General features: G+C 52.0%; 2 protein-coding genes across 3 annotated transcripts in view; one reads left to right on the top strand and one right to left on the bottom strand.

The window, feature by feature from the left end:
* The window catches only part of LOC144155631 (uncharacterized), a 41,689-nt gene extending 19,026 nt beyond the window's left edge, over positions 1-22,663 (bottom strand). Inside the window, exon 1 of the mRNA XM_077687195.1 lies at positions 20,776-22,663. Coding sequence (XP_077543321.1) covers positions 20,776-21,585 — 810 coding nt within the window. The 5' untranslated portion in view covers positions 21,586-22,663. The remainder of the gene's footprint in view (positions 1-20,775) is intronic.
* LOC144155632 (uncharacterized) overlaps positions 1-23,818 on the top strand; it is a 552,497-nt gene that overhangs the window by 153,172 nt on the left and 375,507 nt on the right. The window lies entirely within an intron of this gene.

Genomic DNA, 23,818 nt, shown 5'->3' with positions numbered 1-23,818 from the left:
CTGCTAATACGCGTCTATAAAAAACATGTCTGGTGGCTGATGCAAAATCTGCTCTTAAAAAAGCATTTCGGGTAAATCATTCTTTTGGAGTAATTTAAGGACTTGGTAAAAAGTGGTGAGGAATTGGTAGGGCGAGTAAATTGATTGATTGTGGGGTTTAACGTGCCGACGCAACACAGGCGATGAGGCACACCGTAGTGGAAGGCTCCGGATTAATTTTGAACACCTGGGGATCTTTAACGTGCGCCAAATCTCGTACACACGGGCGTTTCAGCCTTGCGCCTGCATCAGAAAAGCGGCCGCCGCGGCCGGGAATCGAACCCGCGTCCTTGTGCTCAGCAGCACAACGCCTTAGCCACTGAGCCTCCGCGGCGGGTAAGACCAGTAAATTCGTGCACCCATCTCAATCCGGTACCGCCGAACGCCAGGATCAAATGACACGCATTTCCTTGTTGGGGATAACGATTCCGCGAATGACGTCTCACAGTCCGTAGTGATGACCGTATAAATAGACGACACGGGGAATTCGCTTGCTTGATTCACGGAGAAATACGGAGCTTTACGTGTTCAAAAATTCATTCGATTCGATTAGATATATTTGACTTTAACACATTGGGATTCAATTGTATTAAACTAGGACTGTGTCAGTGACGTTTAAATTATTTATTAATTGCACAAATCAATGCCCCCTAATAGTCGCGTTTGCAGCCTAAATCAAGGAACTTATATCCCACGAAATGCGACTCACAGATAGCTATTAACCCTTGGCTCGTTCTTTGGCTGGCTGTCGTCACTTTTACTATTACCGCAGGCTCCCCAGCCGTGGTTGTTAGCCATATCGCGCAATCAACCTTGCCTCGCGTAATCAACATTTTGCCGCTTGCAGGCCCGTTAGCTTCGAGTGGTCATCGCGTAAGCTGAAGCGTATCGCTCTAGCTCGTCACAACAATTTTCGTAGGTGCGAACTGCAATATACGAGTGACTACAGTGGCACGGCGAATTTAGGCCGACTGCAGCCGCAAACTAACAAATAAAAGTCATATCGAGCTGTCGGGAATTTCGGAAAGCTGGGTGAGTCGGTATGGTATGCACTTTAAAGCTTCTCCTGCCGTCCCTCTGCGCGTCCCGGCTCCCGCAGCGCTGCCCGTAAATGAGTTTCGAATAGTTCGGAAGTTAGACACTACATTAGGCTGGCTAATGGCCGTCTGTCGGCAGTCCTTTTTGTCGCGTTTTGCGTGTCGCGGAAAGCACGCGTTTCGCTGCTATGACCAGCGTAGTCGTGGCTTGAGCGTATGCGTGTGGCAGCTGTAACCGGAGTGCGCGCGGTGATCATTCATTCTCGAGCATCTTGGAGCTGTCGTCTGCACCAGTTGCGTTCGGAGTGGTCGTCCCGAACGCCTTCCTGGGACACGTCTACGCGCTGGTGCGAGCGAACACGGCCGGAAGCGTCGGGATAGTGCGCGGCTCCACTCGGGATCGCTCGTCGACCCGAGCTCGTTACTTATGCAGGCTGGTGGTGCGGCCGGCGCTGGAGTTTCCCTACTGCGCCGCTTCCTCGGCTCCTCTGCCAGTGCGTGCCTAATATGTGTGCATTTGTCAGCACTTCTGGCCCGAAAACCAGCGACAGCCGCTGGCAAGAGATGGACCGATGTCATTGGTTGCTCTTTCACTTGCTCGTTTGAAGGTTGAAGGCTTGAAGCACCGGTTCTGCCCACATTGTTTCCGTGTTCTGAAATTATCCCTACAGAGTGAGGTAATGACGCAGCGTTTAACATACAGTCGCATGTAATTGCTGCTGCCGCAATGTTTCGAACTTTCTGGCGCCGATCGGTAATGCGTAAGCATTGTTTGGCCAGTGCCCCACCAAGAAAGCGTTGCGCTTTTAGCGTGGCGCCTTGTATGTGCAAAACAAAGGCACAGTCGGTCGCGTTAAAACAAATTTAATAATCAAAATAGTGCTAATGTTGATGTAGTACAACCTCCATAATTGATAAGGCATAATTTAAAAATAAAAGGAGACCGAGTAACTGCTCACTTCGTGGCAAATGTCTTCTGCCGCGTAACTGCCGTTCGTCCCCCCCCCCCCCCCTCACACTCTTCGCCTCCCGTCGCACTGTTCCCGCGACAAGCATGGTGGAGGTTTTCTCAGGCCAATTCAATTTTCCCGCATTCCACTGTTCCCACGCCATCTACTGAAACTTTTCGACACCGTTTGATTTGAAATATCGCCATGAGGTAAAAGATCCTGCGCCAGTCCGTTTTTGTCTTTTGGGGGGGGGGGGGGGGGGGGTTAAATTATTGTTTGCAACGCGTCTTTTTTATTTTCTCTCGCAAAAATTAAGCAGCCATCTCTTTTTATTTAAATGAACATTGCATGCACCAGTTGTGTATTCAGATTGTCTCTCAAATATAGCTACTGTTTTCTTTTAACAGAACAGCGTTGACAAGTATGAAGTGTTGTATGAAGTGAAGTACCACATTTAGTGTTTTGGAATGGCTTTGCCTGTATAAACCTCTCGTTCAAGTATTCTTTTAACTTTTGGCCGGAAGGCAGAAATCGATGGACGGACGGACGGGCGGACGGACGGACGGACAGACAGACAGACAGACAGACAGACAGACAGACAGACAGACAGACAGACCAAAATCTTCGGGTTTAAATGGCGCATTAAAGATTATCGTCTTTAAAAGGGGCGTGTCACTACGCGCTAGCAATGCATTTGTGTATAGTGATGAAGCCGACTGAAGAAACTTCGAGAAAAGCGTTTTGTAGAGATGAGGGATGCATGCAGTCTTCGATAGAGGACTGCTTACTGCTTACATTGCCTTTAATAAAATGTTTTCTCAGCAGTGCATTTATGTATAGTAGTAAAGCAGACGTTACAAGGGCTCGGTGTATAGCATAGCGGCTGGAGAGAATGCCCTGAAAAGAGCACTTTCTGTACCAATTGTACGCCCCGTTAACACCGGTCACTCGTAGACGGGGAACATCCTACGATTGGGCTATATCTTTGGTTGACATTGGGCCCCAAAAGGTACAGTACAGGTTCACTCACGCGCTATGTGTAATTGTCAAGTTTTCAGCACTTGTGTAATTGCCAAATTTTCCGACACAAGCATGCGCAGTACGCGCATGCCAGAATGAATACAGATGTGCGTTAATCAAGTGGCTCACTCTCAGTTGTATCGCTTCTTTCTTTGCAGGTAAGTCTACCGACAGCCTTCATCCACCGATCGTGTTCGGAACAGCGGACACCGGTGAGTGCGCAACACTCATTTTCCTGAGAAGGCAGCCACGACACCGGACACCTCTGCCTTTTCCGGGATGACTGTCGCAGCATACGTGTACGCGAAGGAGCGAGCTTGAGAGAGAGTGATATGCCCGGTGCGCAACCACTGATCAACAAGCGTGCGCCCTCTGGACACCTTCTCTCACGCTGCGACGATACCGCACAAACAGGAGCGGACATTTCGCGATCCTTTGCGACGGGTTCTTTATTATGCCTACACTATCGTAGCATAGCCGGTTACTGCCACGTACACATTTGATCAAACCCCGGACAGACGATAGTTTTGTCATTCAAACGACCAAGATGGAACGGGGCACCGCTGTTGTCAGCAACATGGCTACAGACAAGTATCGCCGAAGTTCTTCGCGTCTTATGAATCCGTCAGCTGAGACATGACCAATTCGGGTGACATAGGTTTTGGTATAGTGGACTTTTTAAGAGGGGCACAACGGGAGCTAGAGACGTGGTGAAACCGACTTGGTTTGATTGATTGATTGAGGGGTTTAACGCGCCGACGCAACGCAGGCGATGAGGCGCGCCGTAGTGGAGGGCTCCGGATTAATTTTGACCACCTGGGGATCTTTATCGTGCGCCGAAATCTCGTACACACGGGCGTTTTTGCTTTTCGCCTCCATCAGAAAAGCGGCCGCCGCGGCCGGGAATCGAACCCGCGACCTCGTGCTCAGCAGCGCAACGCCTTAGCCACTGAGCCACCGCGGCGGGTGAAACCGACTTGGTTGGCCAGATGACGTCGGCGCCCTGCTTGGTGGGTCCGAAGGGAACGTGGTCGCCCATGACCAGCGGCGGACGTAGCGCTGGCCGAGTCCTGCTGACCGCCGGCAAGAACTTTCTTGGTGCATCTGCTAAAGCTCCATCTTGCTTGACTCATTAAAACTTCGCGTAAGCTGGCCAAGATGTCTGGATCCTAGTTGAAGCTAAACTTGAAGGAACGTCAGTCAACCTGCGAGGCTTATCGGCCAACTATATAAACAGGAACTCGGTTCGAGTGCATTTAGTCAAATGTCCGCCGTCGTCTGAACTAGAGCCACCGAAAGTTTGTCTGTCTGCCTGAATGCGCACACGCTAACGACCAAAGGACGCTCGCTACCATTCAGTGTGTACGAACTGCTCTCAATCTTATCCGACGCAGTTTTTGCACGCAGCATTGTTGTATTACGTGGAATGTATAGCGTACTCCAAAACCGAGCCCTGTACCTCTGCGAGGGCCATTTGTGGCTCTTTTTTGCCTGCGCCTCTTTTCATTCTTTATCGGCGGTCATTTACAATCCTGCAAGGCTGCTTGGGTGCGCTTGATGACTGCGCTCGTAGATCTGGCTGCCGGGTTTAGCGCGTGGCACCCGTGTTCCGAGGGCGGAAGGGACGAGCGAGCGAGGGACGAAGACATTTGTGCGCGGCGGGGGTTGGCTGATTGTCTGTGTTCCCTGCGCTGTTTCCTTTTTCCCGCCATTGTTTTCGTCCATGCTTCAAAGGAAGAAGAAAGGAGTCTTGCCCCATTTACGTTTCCTCGTGCCTTCAGTGCCTCTGCGTCTTCCCTCGCCGTGTCTTGCCTGTTTGGTGGCGTGTGCCCGGTGCTTTCGAAATCTTGCGTTTTTGTTACTGCCGACGCGATTGGCTGCGCTTTCTCTTTCTGGTCTTCGCGGGCGCGTCTTCTTTTGCCGCCTTCTACTTGCATTTCTTGAGAGAGGATATGGATTTTCTTTGGCGTACAGGCGCTGCCTTGTCCCGTTTGGTCGGCCTGCTCCCGCATTCCTCTCCCCCTCTGTCCCTCCCAGCGCGTACACGCGTGTCCGATTGCAGCGCTGTGAGGCAAGCGGCAGCCCCTCTTTTATCTCTCCCCTAGGGACGATATCGGCCGGCCGATTGCCAGCAGGCGCGCCGAGCGCTTCGTCGTCGGGAGGAGAGCCGCGTGCGTCGTTTGCGTCCACTCCGCGCGCCGGATGGGGATCTTCGTTTTTCACCGCTTCCAGGAGTGTGGGCCAATGCCGACGCTATACGGTCCAATCTGGTGGCGCAATGCATTCCGCGGTCGGCAGAGGCTATTAAAGACGCCATGCGGTCGCGGGCTCAATTCTTGGCTGCCCGGGTAACTGTCCCGTTGTGGAGCAGCTAGAAGGCACTTTTGGGCCAGAACTTAGATCCACGGAGTGAATCTACCTTTTGGCCCATTTTTATCCGCAGCAGACGGCGTACCTCGTATGTGAAACTCCCAGTCAGTCCCAGTTTAGAACAGCAGCTGGTCGGCTTCTGTGAAGGTATTTCATTCCATAGTACAGTCAGCGATGACTAATCCGGCAATTTGACAGCACCGTACGAGTTGCCTTCGTTTCGTCCCGTCAGACGCACAGACGACACGAGTGTCAAGTATTCAAGTGAGGTCATCCAGGTATACTGCAAAGAAGGAGACGCACGCCTCCACACCATGCACCTAAGTGAGCCCCTTCCACTATACGAACATGGGCACAGACGTTTCTGCACGAGTGTAAGGTAGCGATGCGAAGAAGAAATACGCACGAGTCGGCAAATTGTGTTGCCTCGAACGCGTTTGCACAGATTCGGGAGATACGTAGAGTCCAGTAGAATTTTACGGTTGTGCGCTACGACATATCACACGCTGTGCGTATCTTTAGAACTTTCGGCAAAACTTCTTTCGTGTGAAATGATCCCGAGAAATTCTGGACAATCTGTTGTCATTGTTGATAACGACAGAGTGGGTAAGCTGGAGCTCAGTGCTACACTGGAAAGAATCACTGGTTCTTCGCAATGTCAAATACAGAAACGGCCGTTGGCGGCGGATACACTTCCCTGTGACGGGGGCCAGCGCCAGAAAAGACTGCAGGGCCCCGGTCAAAATATGCGCATAAATGAAAAAAATAACGCATCGTCGATGAACGGGTCTGCGTAACACGCTTTCCTCGCAGGGCAGACCGGAATCTATATTTTGTGTAACCTGCAATCACCGCGCCCGTCCATCGAGAGCGCTTTTGTTCTGCCACTGAACTGGGCGCCGTGCGTGGCAGCACTGGCGCTTCGATTCGTCCCGTCTAGGACTGTAGCGAGAAAGTTTTCAACTGGACGTCTCTGCCGATATGCACCCCGTTTCGCGCGGTACGTTCGCGTGCGTGTTGTACCTGTCCTGCTTATTTATGCTTGCTTTTTGCTCTTATGTGCCGTTTCGAATACCGCGCTTATTCTGCTCTCTGCAGCGGTGCCGTTTAGCAAAAGCACGGATTTCACCCGCATACCCAATCGATCCGCACTTATCCCTCGGCATGATATATTGCTTGTATTTTTTTTTCCTACGTGTGATCCTTCTCCTCCCTTTAAGCCCGCCTGTGCGTCTCCAACCCTCTTACTGCTTTAGGTACCAGTCGCCAGCGTCTTTATCCTTCTCGGCAGTGATTAAACGCCGAAAGAGATCGTTCTTTAAAGGAGATTCTGTCTTTCTTTTTTTTCTTTCGAGCACTAATCACGCTCCGCATGACATTTTTCCAATTGCATTTAGTGATCACCTTCTTCCCCAAATGCTTTGTACGCGTGATTCATGCTGTTTCTTCAGGCTATCCCTTTCCCTGAAACACGTTCTTCCGTAGTCATTCCCTAGACTTATGCTTACCAATTTTCTGCTTCGCCAATTATTAGTGCCGAATATCCGTAAAAATTCAAGCATTGCATCGCCCCACATTTCGCAATGAGGCTAAAGTCTGCTTTCTTCTTTGTTTTTTTCCCAGTTGCTGTTGGCAAAACTTTCGACAGGGAAGGCTGTGCATGCGTACAAACGGAATAGGGCCGCCTAAAGGCCAGCACCTGGTACCTGAAAATGGGTCCCTATGCGGCCCATCATTTTAGAGATCTAGATACTCTACGAACAGGGCTTGGACACAGCAGTGAAATATTCTCAGTGTGGCCCCTTTCAGCACGCGGAACGAACCAGGACCGGTTTTGTGGACCATTGGAAACGTCCGTACAGAATGTCTGTGTTCCCGTTGTTTTTGTTACTATTGTTACCCAGCGCCATACATGCCCCATTTTCCCCCCAGTTCCCCCCAACTGACTCATCCACTGAACTAACGGAACGTAGCTGAATGGACACCTTAATTCGAAATTCGAATAGAACAACTCACATTGGACCGCCTTCCCCGCTTCTCCGTAATAGAATATCACTTGACTTCTCGCTGTTTCGATCCCCCTGAACAGCAAGACTTACCCGGCGCCGTCAATGTCACGTGGTTTCCCCGTACTCTGCACAAAGCGCCATTTTCAAGATTTTTTTTTCACTCACTATAATTGATCGGAATAACCTACCCCATCACGAGCGTGTTGTCTTAAACTGAAAAATTCGTGCAGCAGCGTTTTACTATATGTGCTTGTATTGCCCACCATGCTTGGAACCAGAGTCCGAAGCATATAATAAACAAATAAATGACACGCTGCGGCAAAAACGGGTGAGAAAATTAGCACTGGCTTAGCTCGGCTATGCCAGGATATACGTAGCGCGAGCTAAGGTTCAGCTGGTTATTCTTAGGTTTCCTGGTTGTCTAGGATTAGTTGCTTACTGCTGCTAAAACGATTTGTAATCCAATCCAATCTAACCAATCCAACCCAGTCGCGGCGGCGGCGGTTCCGGCGCGCCAGCTGTGCCCTGTGAGACGCGTCACTGCTCCTCGCGCATGCGCAGCATGGCTTTCCAGGAGCCACGTGAAAATGCTCAACCTCGGCCAGTGTAGCTAACGCTACAAAACCTTCGGGAGCGAAGTGAGCGACAGCAATGAAGAAATTTATGGCGGATGGGCCCTAACGTTTCCGCCAGAGCTTACTCTGCTGAGCAGATGTCTTTTTTTTTTTTTTTTTCACCAAAATCCTATATTTCCTGCTGCTTCATAACGAATTTTGCATCTGCAAATGGCGAATTTCATCTGCACATGGCGGACGCAAGCGGCGCGAAGACACACGTCCGCAGTGTGGTCTTGATACCGCCGATCACGCGTTCGACCCCGCAGGCCTCAAGTTCCCTTTCACGTAATCGAAATGCTAATGACGCCAAGCAACCCTGGCAGGTTAGTTGACGTTGGATTTTCGGCGTCGGTTTTTCTGCCGTTGCCTTTACGCGCAATTTTACGATAAGCACAATGCAGCCAAGCGAAGATGTGTTTTTGCGGCGTTATAGCTTCGGGAAATTGTATCTGAAGCCGTACGCAGCTCGTGGGTATTCAAGGGAAGTGCAGCTATAGGGCTACGAAAACTGGCTGCAAGTCTTGTTCGTGTGCAAATAAGAGGGAGCAAAGCGCATGAAAATACGATGAAACAAGACGAACCACATCTAGCTGATACATGGCAAATCTTAAACAGCCAAAAGTTTCATTATCGCGGCTAAATCTAGGTTATACTCCATTTGAAAACTAGGTTGGTTTGTCGTTTTAATGAACTAAACTTGTTTCTGTCTTCACGGCACTTTTTAGTGTGGACTCATGGTAGTGGATATACACCCGTCTGCGTGTGCGTGTGGGCACACGTGCGCGCGTGCGTGCTGCGTGCGTGTAATTGATAATTCATACGACGTGTACACGTGGTGACGTGCGTGTACACACGCGCGCATATACATGCACGCCCATCATGGTGTGTCCACGCTCTGCGCGTGATCAATTCCGTCGGATGACGGATAACCCGCGGTGCAACTTCTCTGTCGCACTACCGACGGGCGTTGTCTCGCTCGAATCGTTTCGGGCGACAGCGCGCATATATTTCACTCCGTTTAGCCGCTCCGCGCCGAGTGCAAATGGAATGCGCCACCAGTGATGTCGTTGTGTCGGCGCAAGACAGCGGGCGCCAATCAAACGACTATTTGTCGGCGGAAGCAAAGTTTTTCCCTCCCAGAGGTGACGTAAGCGTACAATCCGTGGGCGCGATCCTTTGTGCTCGACCCCCCCTCCGGTGCGCCCTTAGCGGCAGCCGCTGCCATCGATCCCCTAATGGGGCGCGCTTTCAGCCGCCGCTGCCTGGGGAATTCATCTCGGCCTTTTAATGTTCCCATTTCTCGTTTCTCACTGCGCCGCGCTGCGACGTGAAATCGGATTAATATCGCTGCCAGAGGAAACAGATGTGACGCATTCCCCTGTAATTGAGCTCAGCGTCACTCTTTTTCTTTTTTTCATTCGCGGGCTAAAGTTGCAGTTGAACGGGGTCCATTTGCCACGGGCCCCGTGTCTTCTGCGTGTTTGCAGTTGAGACGTGCGGCGCTTCTGATTTCCGCTGCAGTCGCAAGGTATGGCCCACATGGTGTTTCGCGATGAATACATTGGCCCTCCCGGTGCACGAAATGAGCAAACTGCGCGCTTCTGCGTTTATCGGGCACCTGGCGACGCGCCGCCTTGCCAAGCAACCGAGAAGAGCGCCGGGCCCAAATTGCGCATGGCAAAGGCGAAGTCGCCAACCTAAATTCCCGTTCCCTCTTCCCCGAAGTCTTCTTTCGCGTCGCAATTCGTCCAGCGCTCGTAGCGTCAGCGCTGCACCGCGACCCCCGTAATAATGCATGCACGTGAGGCTCGAGCGACACTAATGCGTTCTGCTTTAGAAAAAGGTTTCTGGTTAGACTGCATCTATAGCGTGCTTATATATCTTGGAAAGTACGTGCACACGACCTTTTGCTACTCCGTGAACGAAAAAAAAAATCACAGACGAACACTTCATGGTGATACGACCTGCAGCGACAGCTCCAGACGTACGGTTTTGCGATTATGATGATTCTTTATGGGCAGTATTCGATACGGAACGCCCTACAGTTTTCGGTTCAGAGCGAGCAAAAAAAAGAGCTCCCTAGCTTGCAGTTTAAGAAACCTCCCCCCCCCCCCCCCCCCCCAGAACGACAAATCAGCGTGGCCAAATCTGCGAATTCGGCGAACGACGAGACCGAGCATGTGATCAGAGTAAAAAAATAGAATGGGCGCTGGGACAACAGCGCACATGCAAGCCTTGCGCTGTTGTCCAAGCACACTTTCTATTTTTCATTCTAATCTCATGCTCGGTCTCGCCGTTCGCCACGCTGATTGGTCCTTCTGGGGCGCTGTGGTGAAGCCAACCTGCGGCGGTTTCTTAGAGGGGTGGGTGGGCATGTGCTACATGTCGACATGCGGGTATCATATCAAAGACATGACCCTCCAGATATATTACTCAGGTACTATTGGTCTTGCCTTTTTTGACCAATGCTCCGTGTGGATATGCGTCATCTGTGCGTAGGCATTGGTCCAGAGCATCGCTCTGCGTCGCCCGGTATCAGAATCCTTCGCCGTCCAGCCTCCCGCACGGATGTTTCTCTTTCCCGGATGGCGGTCGCTCCGACCTCACGTGGAACCTTTTCCGCACAACCAATTTTCTGTGCCTCACAACACGCGTGCTTGAAACAGAGATCGCCTTAACAGAAATATGATTGTTCTGGTGCTAAAAGATGGCAATTCCCGGGTGCGAAGCTAGGTTACCCCTGCCAGACGGGGCGCGCGTTTCTCTTTCTTGGACGAAAAAAAAAAGTGCGGATCGTAGCCGAAGGAGCGCTCTCCTCCGGAGGCCGGTCCAGCAGCGTTCAAGTGTCCTTTTTTATCGCGCCCCAATTCGCGCTTCTTAACGCGCCGAGGGTGGACTGCCGCGCATTCCTCGGCTGCGGCCTGGCTGGCCGCACTCACTTTGCCTCGGCCCTCCCCTTGCAGCGGTCGCCACTTTGAGCCTCTTTTTCTTCGTCCTGGCCCTGTTTACTCTCAACTGGTCTTAGCAGGTGCCTTTGTCGCTTTTTCTCTTTCGACGCTATCTTCTTTTCGGCCAGGGATAGGCAAGTCCTGCGCTTTGTTTCTCTAGTTTTTCCACATCAGAGCCCACGGGGCTTGGGATACAGAGCGCCCCCGGAAAGTTGCCTTGTCCACCCGCATATAACTCTAAACGAGTATAAGTCTACCTCCCTCTTCTCTGCGCCGCCGTCGCCAACACACATGCGCATCAAGAATGCCACAGTAACGTGTAATGGCCACTGCTTTCCACTCGACGGAACTAAATCACTTTTAAGACAAGGCGGGTTTAGCGCTGCCACTACGATGCGTTCCAGTCAGCCCAGTTGTCTGTCTTACAAAAGCACGAAAATTTTTAGAGTTGACAAACTGACCGGCTGTTGAATTACTGATTTTTGGAGGAGACATTGGTTCACATGCGAGTAAATACGGCGGTTAGCTGTCGGGCTCACGCTGTTGACGGCCATTATTACTAAATTACCGTGGCTCGGCGGCGGCCTTGCGCCCGCCGTCTATCTCGTCACGTATGCATGCAGGTTGCAGCCGACGTGGTAGTCGAGTGCTCGTGATCGCGAGAAAGCAGCGATTCCGTTCGCGCTGGTGAACTTCTTCGTTTAAGTAGACCGGGACACTCTGGACATTCCGCAGCATTTTCGAGATAATACGCGACGCGCGGGACCTAGATCTGTGAGGAGGCCCCCTGGCGGCTTTGCCGTGCGAGATGCGATTCGAAGGCAGCCAATGGCGGAGAGGCGCAGTGCAGCGCCCGAAAGAACTGTACTCGCGCATACTGATCCGAGCGGCAGTTCGAAGCTCGGGAGTCGCAGACTGGGGTCCGTCGGCTGATTGTATATAAACGCGCGAATTATACGTCGTCGCGTCTTCTAATGGGGCTCAAGCGATCGAAACAGTGCGCCGAAGCCCTGTGCTGTTTCTTTGCGCTCTAATGTGGAGGCTGTTTGCAGTAGGTCCGCAAGGCCGCCCGGGTAGCAGACCCCCGACGCAGGCCGCTCTTTTTGCTGCGCAGCCCGGGCAGCTTGCTACTGGCGGCGGCCGGCGATGCGCATCTGTCGTGATGGAGTATTCCGCGGCGGCGCAAACGTCGCTCCGCGTTTATCGCGCGTTCTATCAAGCCCGGCTTGAACTAACTTGGCTGTGCGCTGCTACCCTTATTAATGGACGGGCCGAGATTCGCGGCGGCCGTTGCACGCTCGCGTGTTTGCGTCCGGCTCACCGCTCCGATGTGTCGCCGCCTGCGTCAAAAGCGTAGCTGGCGCCTCGGGTGGCCCGAGACGTGTTTACGCGCCTATGTCGTTTAAAAAAGAGCGTGTACTTGGAAAGCAGCGTATTGATTCTTCACAAAATTTTCGGTCCGCCTTTGTCAGCGCTTGTAATGCTTGCCTGGAAAAATGTTAACTTACAGGGAACGCGCAAAATGCGATGAGAAAGCTGGCTTCCCTCCGCGCTGTGAGTAACAGGGTAGGCACCCCGTCTAAGAAGGTGCTACGGCTTGAAGCTCCGGAACATACTAAGGCGGGGCCCGCCTCTGCGTTACGCGCTTGGGAGTCCTTTGCACGGAACCAAAGAACTCCGCGACGGTAAATTAAGCTGCCCTTCTTCCAGGCGCGGAGAGACGCATGCTTGGACTGCGTTTTTCCTCGTGCCACGTGTAAGGGCGTTTCGCGGATAATGGCGCTCAGAATTTCGACTGATTGATGGGCCTCGCTCCTGGCCGCACATCCGGCGCCGTGGGACGAGTCGGATTCATCTGCCCCACGAGCCACGCGGCGCCCCATCGGGCATTCCATCGCGCGCCGCTGTAAATAATCCTCGCCTTGACTGCTGCGCACGCGAGCAGACTTTCTCGCAACAGCCCCCCTGGCTTTCCCTCCCCCTTATTCTTCTTTTGCTTTGCAGCGCATCGACGTTCTCCTCCGCCCGGGCGAAAAGTATCACAAGACTCGCGAGGCTGCTTTACGATCGTCGCTTTCATTTCGTGTCAGGGCCACGATCGCTGCCGGCTAACTTGAACAGGCATGCAGGCGCCCGGGACGTCGGTGCCACCGAAGCCAAGGTATACGAGCCGATGGTGGGCCGACCGAATTCCTTATTTTTCCTCCTCATAGGCTCACGAGACAGCGCACGTTGAAAAAAAAAAAAAAACATACTTTTTGCACGCGTCAGGAGAGGGCAGCCTCTTAAACCTGACCTGCGTGTCTGTCTGACGTGCATGCGTATACGCGTCGCTCTTCAACGCAAGTTTCGGCCTGTAGTGCGGGAGTTGATCGTTTCGGCGGTCTCGGCTAGGCTCGTGTCCGTCGACCAACGGACAGGACTGTACTCGCTCTCGGGCGGGACGCGTGCATCGGCCGGTTGTGTCGCGGCAGCACGTGGAGTCCTTCCGGCAGAGGCGGCCGAGGGCGGCGTTGCGGGATGAATGGCTGCGGTGCTTTATGCTGGGGAAGATAGGACGTACGGCGCCGCCGCGTGCGTCTCCGTGCAAATGCAATTAGCATCGATTTTTGTCTCGAGGACCATTTCCCGCGCATGCACCCTCCGCGGCGGCGTCTTCTTGCGCGGCGGCGCCCGCTCCAGCAGCAGGTAGGCGGCGCACCTTCCCCGCGGGCCAAGGGTGGCGCAAGTGTGCCACAGGCGGCGCTTTACATGCACGCCCAGAGATCTCGCACCGAGCCGAAACGATTTCGCTTGAAGAAACGTAAATCTTCCCTTCCCCCAAGAGTCCGGGCAGACGTCGAGCGCAGTTGGAATGAAAGATGTGAAAAGATGACAACGCTAGATTTCATCCCACAACCTCGAGACGTCAGTGCCAGAACGCATCTGTGGAGCTGAACGCTCGTATACTTAACAACGGGGCTCAGCAGTTTGTGCGGATCACCTTCGCTTCACGCAGTGACCGCGCTGCGCGAACGATGCTCGCCCGTCGGCCGTGAGGGAGCGAACGGGAGGAATCCACGCTGCCTCGGCTCCGTTCCCTCCCGGCGCAGAATCTTCCGGACGGCTGAAGCGATGCGCTTGCATCGATATTTAGCGTGCGTTGAACTAACCGAGATGGCCGGTATGATTTCCCATAAGTGCTGCAGTAAGCCTCGTCGACAATCTTGCACCGGTCTACGTGGTTAAGAAAGTGCGTGACAGGTGTATGCGGCTAAATGAGAATAGTAAAAATAGTAATCCTTATTCGTCCACATATAAGGATGATAAGTACTACCCTTGTTTACCCACATATAACTCGACCGGAGTATACGCGGGCGATGAGTGAATACTAAGCTTTAGGCGGTTTCTTTATTAATGATTATAGAATGGTTGGAATTCCCGATTCGCTTCCTAAAGCGGCGAGCATTGGAATTTGGCCGGAAAAAAGGCATTGTATTCCCAAAGCGAGCAGACATCTAAACCGAATAGGATGCCGGATGGCTAAGTCGGAGCGCATCCATAGCATCCATAAAATCTGCGTGAACCATTCCGCGCGCTCAAATGTTTCCTATGCAGCGGCGCTCATTTGCGCTGCTGCTATGCGCAGGTTTGATTCCGCGGATATGGCATTCTTTATGCACGCCACCACGAAAGCGCCTTTGTACACGGCGTCCGCAGTTTTCACTCCGTCGCGTCCTTCCGAGCAATAAACGTGGCCACACAGTGCCATCGCGCGAGTGTGTTCGGCCCGTCCCCGCAAAGCAGCGTTAAAAGCGCAGTGGTTCCCTCGACCAACACCACCAGCGCTGTGGGTCTCAGCCATGAGCGTACCGTGGTGAAAAAGTGATGGGGGACCCATGCTGATATGTGCTGATACGTGTCGCATTGTCAAATAATTTACTCTTGCAGCTTACGACGATCGCACACCTACTTCTATGCCCGCTTTTTACGTGCCTGGCTTTCTCGCACAACTTGTGCAAAAATTGGCCGCGTATATGCTCCTTTCTTCGCAAAGTCGACAAAAGATTATAATCCTTGTCGACATTTGCCGAGTAAATGTCTCCCTTCGCTTTCCCGCTCACATCTCATGTTGCACCCTCTTGCGTCGCGCTCCTTCCAAGGTAAACACGCTAAAGGTTTGCTCAAGTCAATTTAACTTTACCGCGCTCCACTGCTCCAGGTCGGGTGCCTCGATGCCAGTGCTGCCGTACGGCGGAGACGCGCGTGAATCGAGGCGCCCGACTTCAACGTTTATAGAACCGCGTTGCCCTAGTCCATGTGCGTTCCAAGCAGGACGTGGAACCTATCTAGTGGAACCTTTCGTAACTGTTGCTGCTTGAATTCTTAAAATACCCCCAAAAGCTATAGTGGCGCGGGCGACAGCAGGCGACAGCGTGAATTTTTTTCTGCAGTAGATGTAGTGTTTCATATCGCAAAATCAAGCATCTATGAATTTTTTTTACAAAATAACACTGTAAATATCCCTTGTGTTTTAATTTTCTGTCTTATATTTGCGTCATGTCTTGTTCTTGTTCAACAATGTTGACCAGTATGAACATATAAACCGGACTTAGACGTTTAGATTTCGCCGTGAGCATATAAGACTATTGCGCAGACTTCGTTTCGCTTTGGCCGGGTGGCTGAATCGAGTCACAGACCGACAGACAGACAGACCAAAATTTCTGGGTTTAAGTAGCCCAAGAAACATTAACGTATTTCAAGGCTAACTTTTGTGCACCCACTACGCCGAGAGGTAAAGCGTATACGTGCCACGAGGCGAAGCCGCCTTAGTAAACGTTTTGCATTGGCGGCTAGGTATTTTTTTTTTTCCAAACCTGAAAAAAAAAAAATAGTGTCGGGATGCGCCGATCTTTTTAAGTGTTCACAGACCCCTTGAAGTCCGCGAAACCTAATTTGATAACCACTTCTGATTGACTGAATGGCACCGACCCGAGCAGCAGGACCGTGATGTTCCGCTGCCCACCCACAGACGCAGGCGCGCATTTCGAATCCCATGGCAAGCACCCGAGTAATGTTTCCATCTGTGGCTTCATTCTTCGTAGTTCAGGTGTAGCTTCCGCGCATTAAACTCCGAGGTTCGAATTTTTATTGTATCATGAATTTATTTCCGCAAATGCACTACGAGTAAGTCCCTGATTTTGTCACAAAAGGACTTGCTGCGTGTTTTCTTTTTTGGATCGTAATCATTTTTTTTTTCGCAATCGTTGGTGCTTGACGAAAGGATTTCTGTTCCCCCTTCTCACACAAAAAATGCTATGTATGGACACTGCGCTTTTTTTTTTTTTTTTTTTTTTTTGCTGTGGATATATGTATACATAGTTAAAAGGGACGTACTGGTCTGGATCTCATCATCCTCCAGGTGCGGAATTCTTAACGCAGCAAATGAATAAAGCATGCTTCAGAGTCGATGTGCGCACAGACGCGAAGCCCGGCCGAAATGAAGTACACAGAACAGATGCCGCTTGCGCTCGGGGCATGACAGAAATTGAAATTCAAGTCGCGATTTCTCCCCCCTCAGTCGTTCTGTTGTTTAGGGTACCTTAATGCCGTATACACAAAAGCCGTCCACTTGCTTGCGGATTGTCTTTCTTTTCTTTTTTTTCTCCCCGCTCTTCGTTTGGCTGCGTTGTGCCGTTCCGAGTCCCAGGCGCAGAGCTCGCGACCGACCGGCCGTTGGCCCCGGCGTGTTTTCGACGAGTCCAGCGGAGCGGCTGCCTCCTGGTTGCTTCGTTCAAAGCGCGGTGAAGCCGACGCCAGGTTGGCGGCGCGTGGCTTTCGCGACCTGCTTGGATATTCCGAGCGCAGGGTGCCGCTGTTTCAAACTCGCATCCAGCTTCTGCACCCCGTCTCCAGCTTTCGGAGCACGCAGGGTGGCCCGCAGGCTGTTACGCCCAAACAGAACGGGAATAAGGGCTGCACTCTACGTCACTGCCAAATAAATCCGGAAGGGGCGCTTATTACCATTTCGTCACAAACGTGTTGATGGAGAACAACCGCTCCACCGCTCCACGATTTTGTTCTGACTTTTATCCAGCACGAAAACCTAGAAATGTGACAGTCTGTCTACTTAACTGTTAGGCAGAGTTCGGCACGGCAATAGCGCAAAATCATTTATAAGCGACTCGCGCACGATTCGTTGTTGTGCAACGACGTTATGTTCGACCACTGGGCAACGTCTTTTTCTATATGAAGGCATCGAGAGAACTGATAGCTCAACGACCTAACAGTCTTTGAATCACACGTGCAATAAGAGCGTACTTGATATAACCAAAGGGTTCTTATAACGAAGTCACTTTATTTCCATTTTTGATTTACCTTAAATTGTAATCTATAACAAGAGTTTGTACATACAGTTCTATGAAGCGGACCGATTTACCATTGTATGCATTACATAGTGCAACCACTCGTGACGAAAGCAAAAAACAAATCTGTAGCTGTTGCGCCAGCATTAGCGCACATGCGTTGGACCTGATAGTTTTCACATTACGGTTGGGCAACGCGGCCGAGTCGGTAGGTGTGTGTCATGTTGGCCAGTGCAAAAGCACACTGGTATCACACGCAGAATAGACAGCGTGAACCGTGATTCTGCGTTCCGTATTTTTTTTTATGCTGTCCTGCTATGCTTCTGTCCCGTGCGATTTCTGTCCTACTGACGCTGAAATTCTAATCTCATCCAGAGGCAGGAATTAAGCATCTGAATCTACAGAGAGGTTGAAAGAGCAATATGGGCTTCTTGAAGGGTGGGAGCTCAATTGCGGGAATTTGACGCCGCTCGTTTGAAGCTACGGCGCTAACATATCAGCTTTGGTACTATAGCGTTGCAAATCTGTCAAATGACCTTCGAGCGTCTTCTGGGCAGACTTGATATTAGTGTGCACAATTTGCTACATGGGCAGATCTCGGAGTTTGAGACAATCTGTCGCTATTCGCCCGTTACATTATATATTATATTTGTTACAGTTAACGGCTGCATTTGAATGCCGAGAGTCGGGTTTGATCAAAGGTTTTTTTTTTTTCTTTTGCATTCCAGTCAATACGACAGTGTATCCCGTGTGACATCCTGGATCAAAGCGCGGAAATTATCTTCGTGCTTTTTATAAATCTAATAGCGCCATGACTGAAAAGCATTAACTGCCGACAAACCATCTAGGTTGCGCAAACACTGCGAACAGAATGGGGCCATCATGTTGGGCGCTGTTTTGACACTGAAATTTATTTCAGTGTCAAAACAGCCGCAGGTCCCCGCATTTTGACGTCGTGTTTCTTGGTGAGCGCGGTAAAAACTTATTTTGTTTTAGCAAACGTTTATGCAAAACAGGAAGTCGTATATTGTAAGGACACCAGAAGTTGCCGAAGTTTTTGAAAGCGACGAAGTTTTTGAAAGCGACGGCTTCACGTAGGAGTTACACGGCTTCACAGCCAGGCTCCCCTGGTGTTTGCCGATGTCCCCAGCGTTAATTTCTGCGCCGACGAAATTCGGCACATGCTTTGGTTGTGCGGCTACCGGCAGCTTCTGTGCGACCAAACACCGGAGGTGGCTGCGCGAACAGGCTTGCCCGTGACCCCTGGCTTTATGCGGCGCCAGGAAGCGCTGGGTGATAGGGCGCCCTGACTGGCCCCAATTAGGGCGCGGGGAAGGCGCCCCAGCTGCCGGCCTCGCGGCGGCCAGCTGCCGCTCGGTCCCGCTGCGCGACCACTGCCCCGGAGGTGGGGGCAGGATGAAGAGGGGCTCCCCAAAACGCCCCCTTCTTCGAGCCGCCACGGAGGGGGAGGGGGAGCGAGACGGGGCGCTTCGACGCCATGCATAACGGCCGGCTGCGGCCCGTTTCAAGTTTCCTCCGTCGACGCCACGGGGCGCGTACGAGATGGGCAAGGCCGCCGAGGACAAGGACGCGATGCGTAACACACGGCCTGCATAAGTGCTGCTCCAGTAAAGACGCAAATGAAAGCTCGCTGCGAGTGCGACTTGTCCTGCGGCTACGTTCCTCCAAGACGCGCGAGATAAGGAGAGCATTCGCCCCGGCAACACTGAATGTATGCGGCTAGACGACGCGAATTAAACCGACGGGCGCATAAACGACGCGCACGATTTGTATCGGTGGCGAGGGGTACGCCACGCGTGGCGTCCGCCCAGTGTGCGCCGTGTGTTGCCAATAAGAGTGGACATGCGTGTTGGTCGTCTCCGTGAGCGTCGATATGAATGCCGATGGTCTTCACTCCATTCATGGTCCGGGCGATTGTTTCGCTGCAAAGAAACGGCGAGAGCCTGAGGCGCGCTCAAAAAGCGGTGAGGCTCCGTTTTCGGGCGACGCCTCAGCTTCTTCTGTGCAGTACCATCACGTTCCATTACGGAAGTAAGAAAACTGCGATTCTTCGTGCCGTCCTCCGCACATACAGCTCACATTCAGCTTTTTTTGCTAAGCGCACTCTTGACGCGACGCTAACTGCCTGGATGGCGACATAACGTCTGTCCAAGAACTGGGCGTCTTCCAAAGGATTTTTTTTAGCCCAAAATATTTTTTATTGATTGTAGGGTTTAACGCGCCGACGCAGCGCAGGCGATGAGGCGCGCCGTAGTGGAATACTCCAGATTAATTTTGACCACCTGAGGATCCTTAACGTGCGCCGAAATCTCGTACACACGGGCGTTTTTGCTTTTCGCCTCCATCGGAAAAGCGGCCACCACGGCCGGGAATTGAACCCACAACCTCGTGCTTAGCAGCACAGCGCCTTAGCCATTGAGCCACCGCGGCGGGGCCAAAAATATTTCTCTTCTCTCTTCATACACTGCGACTAGAGACACTGCAACTATAATTATAAGCTCTGCTCTTTTAAAACTACCGCAACGCTAAAACAACAGTCTTGTATCGTGTACGGTTTTACATTCCTGTACGGTGTTCCTGGGCCGTGCGATATGCGGAATGCCCATCATTAACTTATATGGTAAAGTAGAAGATTTAACATCAGGACATCACCTTTACTGTTCTGAAAATTGTTCTACACGGGCCCCTCTAACATTTCAAACTGCATTGTTTCGTCAACTATCTTGGCTGGGGTCTTTGTGTTAAATGACGACTTCGGTTTTTCATTTCAAAGTTGATGAAGTCCAGTGGTGTATCTGTGGTCATTTGTTCGAAAGGTGCAGTAGTGGATTTCCCGCTGATAATCGACTTGCTGCAACAGCGAATGGCCTGCTATGCTTTACCACTACTGGCGTGATGTAGCCCAAAATGTCCCCTTTATGACTGGCGTCGTAAAGGGGTTATGTCTGCAGCGTCGCTGTGACACACTATAGAGCACGCTCGGAGTTGGAATGCTTGGACCGATCATTTTGTACGGGCCACACAGCGTGTAGAACTACATAAGCATGAAAATGTCATGTTCACGATTTTATATGCTGTCTGTCTGATGTGGGTTTAGCAGGCCGCGGTCAAGATGTTGAACCGAGCAACGAAAACAAGCCTACAAGCCGTAGGACAGACAAAGGCCAGCATTGTTTCTGCTGTTTACACATCGCTTGCCCGCAAGCCTGGTTTCTTCCAGACAGCGCTTTACAAAAAAATGCGATGCCCCTACCGACATGCTCTATTCTGGGCAAGCTGATTGGCGCTGATTAGCCGGCCATGGCCAAAAGAAGTAGCGCTGCTCAGAAGATGCGAGGGCGCTGCACGGCCCTGACTTAGGTCACGCGGCAGCGGTAACCTGAGCCAGCGCGCGAGCGCCAGGAGAGCTGCTGCACCCACCTGCTGCGTGAGCTGTCGCTGCTGGACGGCCTGTTTCTGGAGCATGGTCCGGAGCTCTGCGCGCTCTCCGACAGCCTGCGCGGCGCCGGCCTCTCGCCGTTGCTGCGCGGCTCGAAGCGCTTGCAGCTGGTCCCGCAGATCTCCCAAGTCGGCCCTCAGCCGTGCCGCCTCGCCTTCGAAGTCCCGGCTCAGTCCTAGGGCCACGGTAACGTTGCCCTGTCGCGACAGTTCGGCCAGTTCGGCCTTCAGCTGCTCGACCGCGCCGCGCAGCCAGTCCACGGAGGCGCGGTGTGCGCGCTCGTGCGCCTCGGTCCGCGACGTCTCGTCCCGCTGTGCCGACCGCAGGGCGTCCAGTTGCAGCTGCAGTTTGTCCATGTCGGCCCTGAGCAGTGTGTCGGCCGGCCGCTCCCGCGCCACGTCCTGCAAGTCTCCCCGCATGCGCTTCAGCTGGTTCTCCAGCTGGTCCAGCGACTGGCGCTCCTGCTCCAGGACGCGCAGCGACCGCGCGAAGGCGCGCTGCTCCTCGTGCTGCTTCCGAGGCCGGTGGTGTCGCGGCCGCGCGGTCGTAGTGCTGCTCGTCGCGGCCCAAGGACTTGGCGTGGTGGTTGCCAAGCGTTCCTCGAGCCGCCTCAGCGCCGCGCGGTCTTGTTCGCGACCCCGCTGTAGGGCCTGTAGCTCAGCACGCAGTTCGCGGACCACATGTCCCAGCGCGGCGGCCTCTGTATCCTGGGGACCCGCGTCGCTGAGCCGCCACAGGCACGCGGCAAGCATCAGCGCGAGGCTGCACCGCGTCGTCGCGCACTGCCGCATCGGTACGACCTCGGTTCCACGGATCTAATTCGTGTCGGTGTCCGGCACAATCCGCCACAATATTTGAATGCACAGTTCACGCGGACTCTGCCACGCGTGTCGCGGAGGCGCTCGTCGGGACAGCCGCCTTGAAGCGCGCGCGCCGAGGCACGCCGGGGCTCTGGCGATGTTATCCGCACGCGACGTCCTTGCGGGCCTGATTCGGTCCGCGGCTGCGGCGATTCTGGCTTCGGCATCTCCGCCTCGCGGCATGTCTCTTGGTCCCTCCTCCCTTCTCTCTCCTCCTCGCCGCCGCCGCGTCCCCCTCTCTCGGCGGCCCTCTCTCGTTCGATTTCTTTCGGATCGAGCGCTTTCGTTCTCTCGCCGCCCCTTGTTCCCTCTCTGTCGTTCGTTTCCCCTCGGATGTACCGCTTCCTCTCGTGGGCTGGTCCGTTTTTCTTCTTCCCCTGGACTTGGGACTTGCACCTGGTGGCTCCTGCGTCTTCGTGCTTCTTCTATCTCTCCCCATCTCTCGCGGCATACACTCTGTTGTGCGACGACCGCGCCACCCCGCGTGACTGTCTGTGTGTCTTCTTTCCTCCTTTTCTCGGCTCTTCGCCAAAGGAGCGCCTCTATGTTACTCTGTCGGGCTGTAAGTTGTCGCATAAATATCACTCCCTCGAGAGTGGAACACCTATCCACGAGCAAACTGTCCAATGGAGTCATTCAGTGATGCATTCGTGTGAGTCCTCCCCAAACTGGACGCTTCCACATGAGCTCGAGGGAACTGGGAGCAAACAGGAAGGGAATTACTGCCTGCACCGTTTATACATTTCTTGTCTATGCTGTCACAGATTATGCTCTTTGAGGCCGCTGATAGAAATGTATTCGGGGCGTCCGACCGCGGGGAAAATCTAAGTGGCTTTCTATGCCGACCAGCCGTTGGGAGCTGCTCCCGTCTAACATCTCCGCTAACGCCCATCGACATCGCAGGTCGTTACCGCGCTCAGTTACAATAGTGAAAGCGGGCAGAAAATCAAGATAGGGAAAATTTATTTCAAAACAAATTCTACACATAGTGTTTTAAAAAAACGGTGATAACAACAACACGTATTCCGTTCTGGAACCCGTGCATTATACACAAAATATTATGCTCCCATTACAAATTTGTGAACAAATCACAGGAAAAGTAATTCCGTTTTGACGTGTTCTGGAGCCCGTACATTATACACAAAATATTATGTTACCACTACAAATTTGTGAATAATTCGCAGGAAAAATAATTCGGTTTTGACGCACTGTAGAGCTTCGTAAACTTGAACTCGGTTAACTCTGTCGGTCACCTACGTATTGCATGTTTTCACTCCCTTATCTCGAAAGGTATTAGTGACGTGCTCGGGGTACCTCGAAATCTCACCTGCAAAACTTCGGGAAAACACCATCACACGAAGGTATATTAAAACTAAGAATCTTTAGTTCTTGGACCAAGCTGACTACTAAAAAAGGGAGATCATAACAATACCGTAAAGCCAGGTTATATTCGTATATACAAAAAAAGCTAATTTACCTGTGTTGATAATTATGTATGTACTGGCACTATTTGGCTTGGGTCCTATCATACGTGCCACTCTGTGGTATTGCAATGCTTCTTGAAGGGTCTCTTCTGCAAAAATTCCTGATATTTATTGTTGTTTCTTCTGTACGTGACGAGCTTTGTTTCATTTATAATATGATATTTATAAAATTTTCATTTGTAATAATGCGGGTTCTTAAATCGCTGCTCATATCATAGGAAAACTAAGGGCAATAGCTTAGTTCATTTTCTGTCCACAAGCACTGCGACCGCGAAGACAAAACTTAAACAAGGGCAAAGTCTAGCCATGCAAGTTTCTATTAAATAATTCAGACGATTACCCGAGTGTAATATATTATTCAGCGTTGGCGTGGCCTTCCAGATTCAACCTCCTCCGGCAACAATAGTCATAAATTATCATAACTTATAGTGATGTAACTTAAAATATACAGCGCTGCAATAGTTTCTTTCACAGGTACCTTCACCGCATCATAATTTACTTGCAGTGAAGCACCCTTTAAAGGCGTAAATAGTGGTCGGTCACGATGTGAGGCGCCGACTACGCTGTGGCATTACGCAATGCAAGAACGACATTTTCCCCTTGCGTGATACCATAGCGCAGGTCAAATTTTAATGCGATGCATTAAATGGCCCATTGAACGAAACAGGCGGCATCGGCGT

Source organism: Haemaphysalis longicornis, unplaced genomic scaffold (genome assembly GCF_048455015.1).
Source record: "Haemaphysalis longicornis isolate Haplotype H1 unplaced genomic scaffold, Haemaphysalis longicornis Haplotype H1 scaffold_1, whole genome shotgun sequence".
Lineage (NCBI taxonomy): Eukaryota > Metazoa > Arthropoda > Arachnida > Ixodida > Ixodidae > Haemaphysalis > Haemaphysalis longicornis.
The sequence above is the reverse complement of the archived record's forward strand: the minus strand, read 5'-3'. Positions and strand labels throughout refer to the sequence as shown.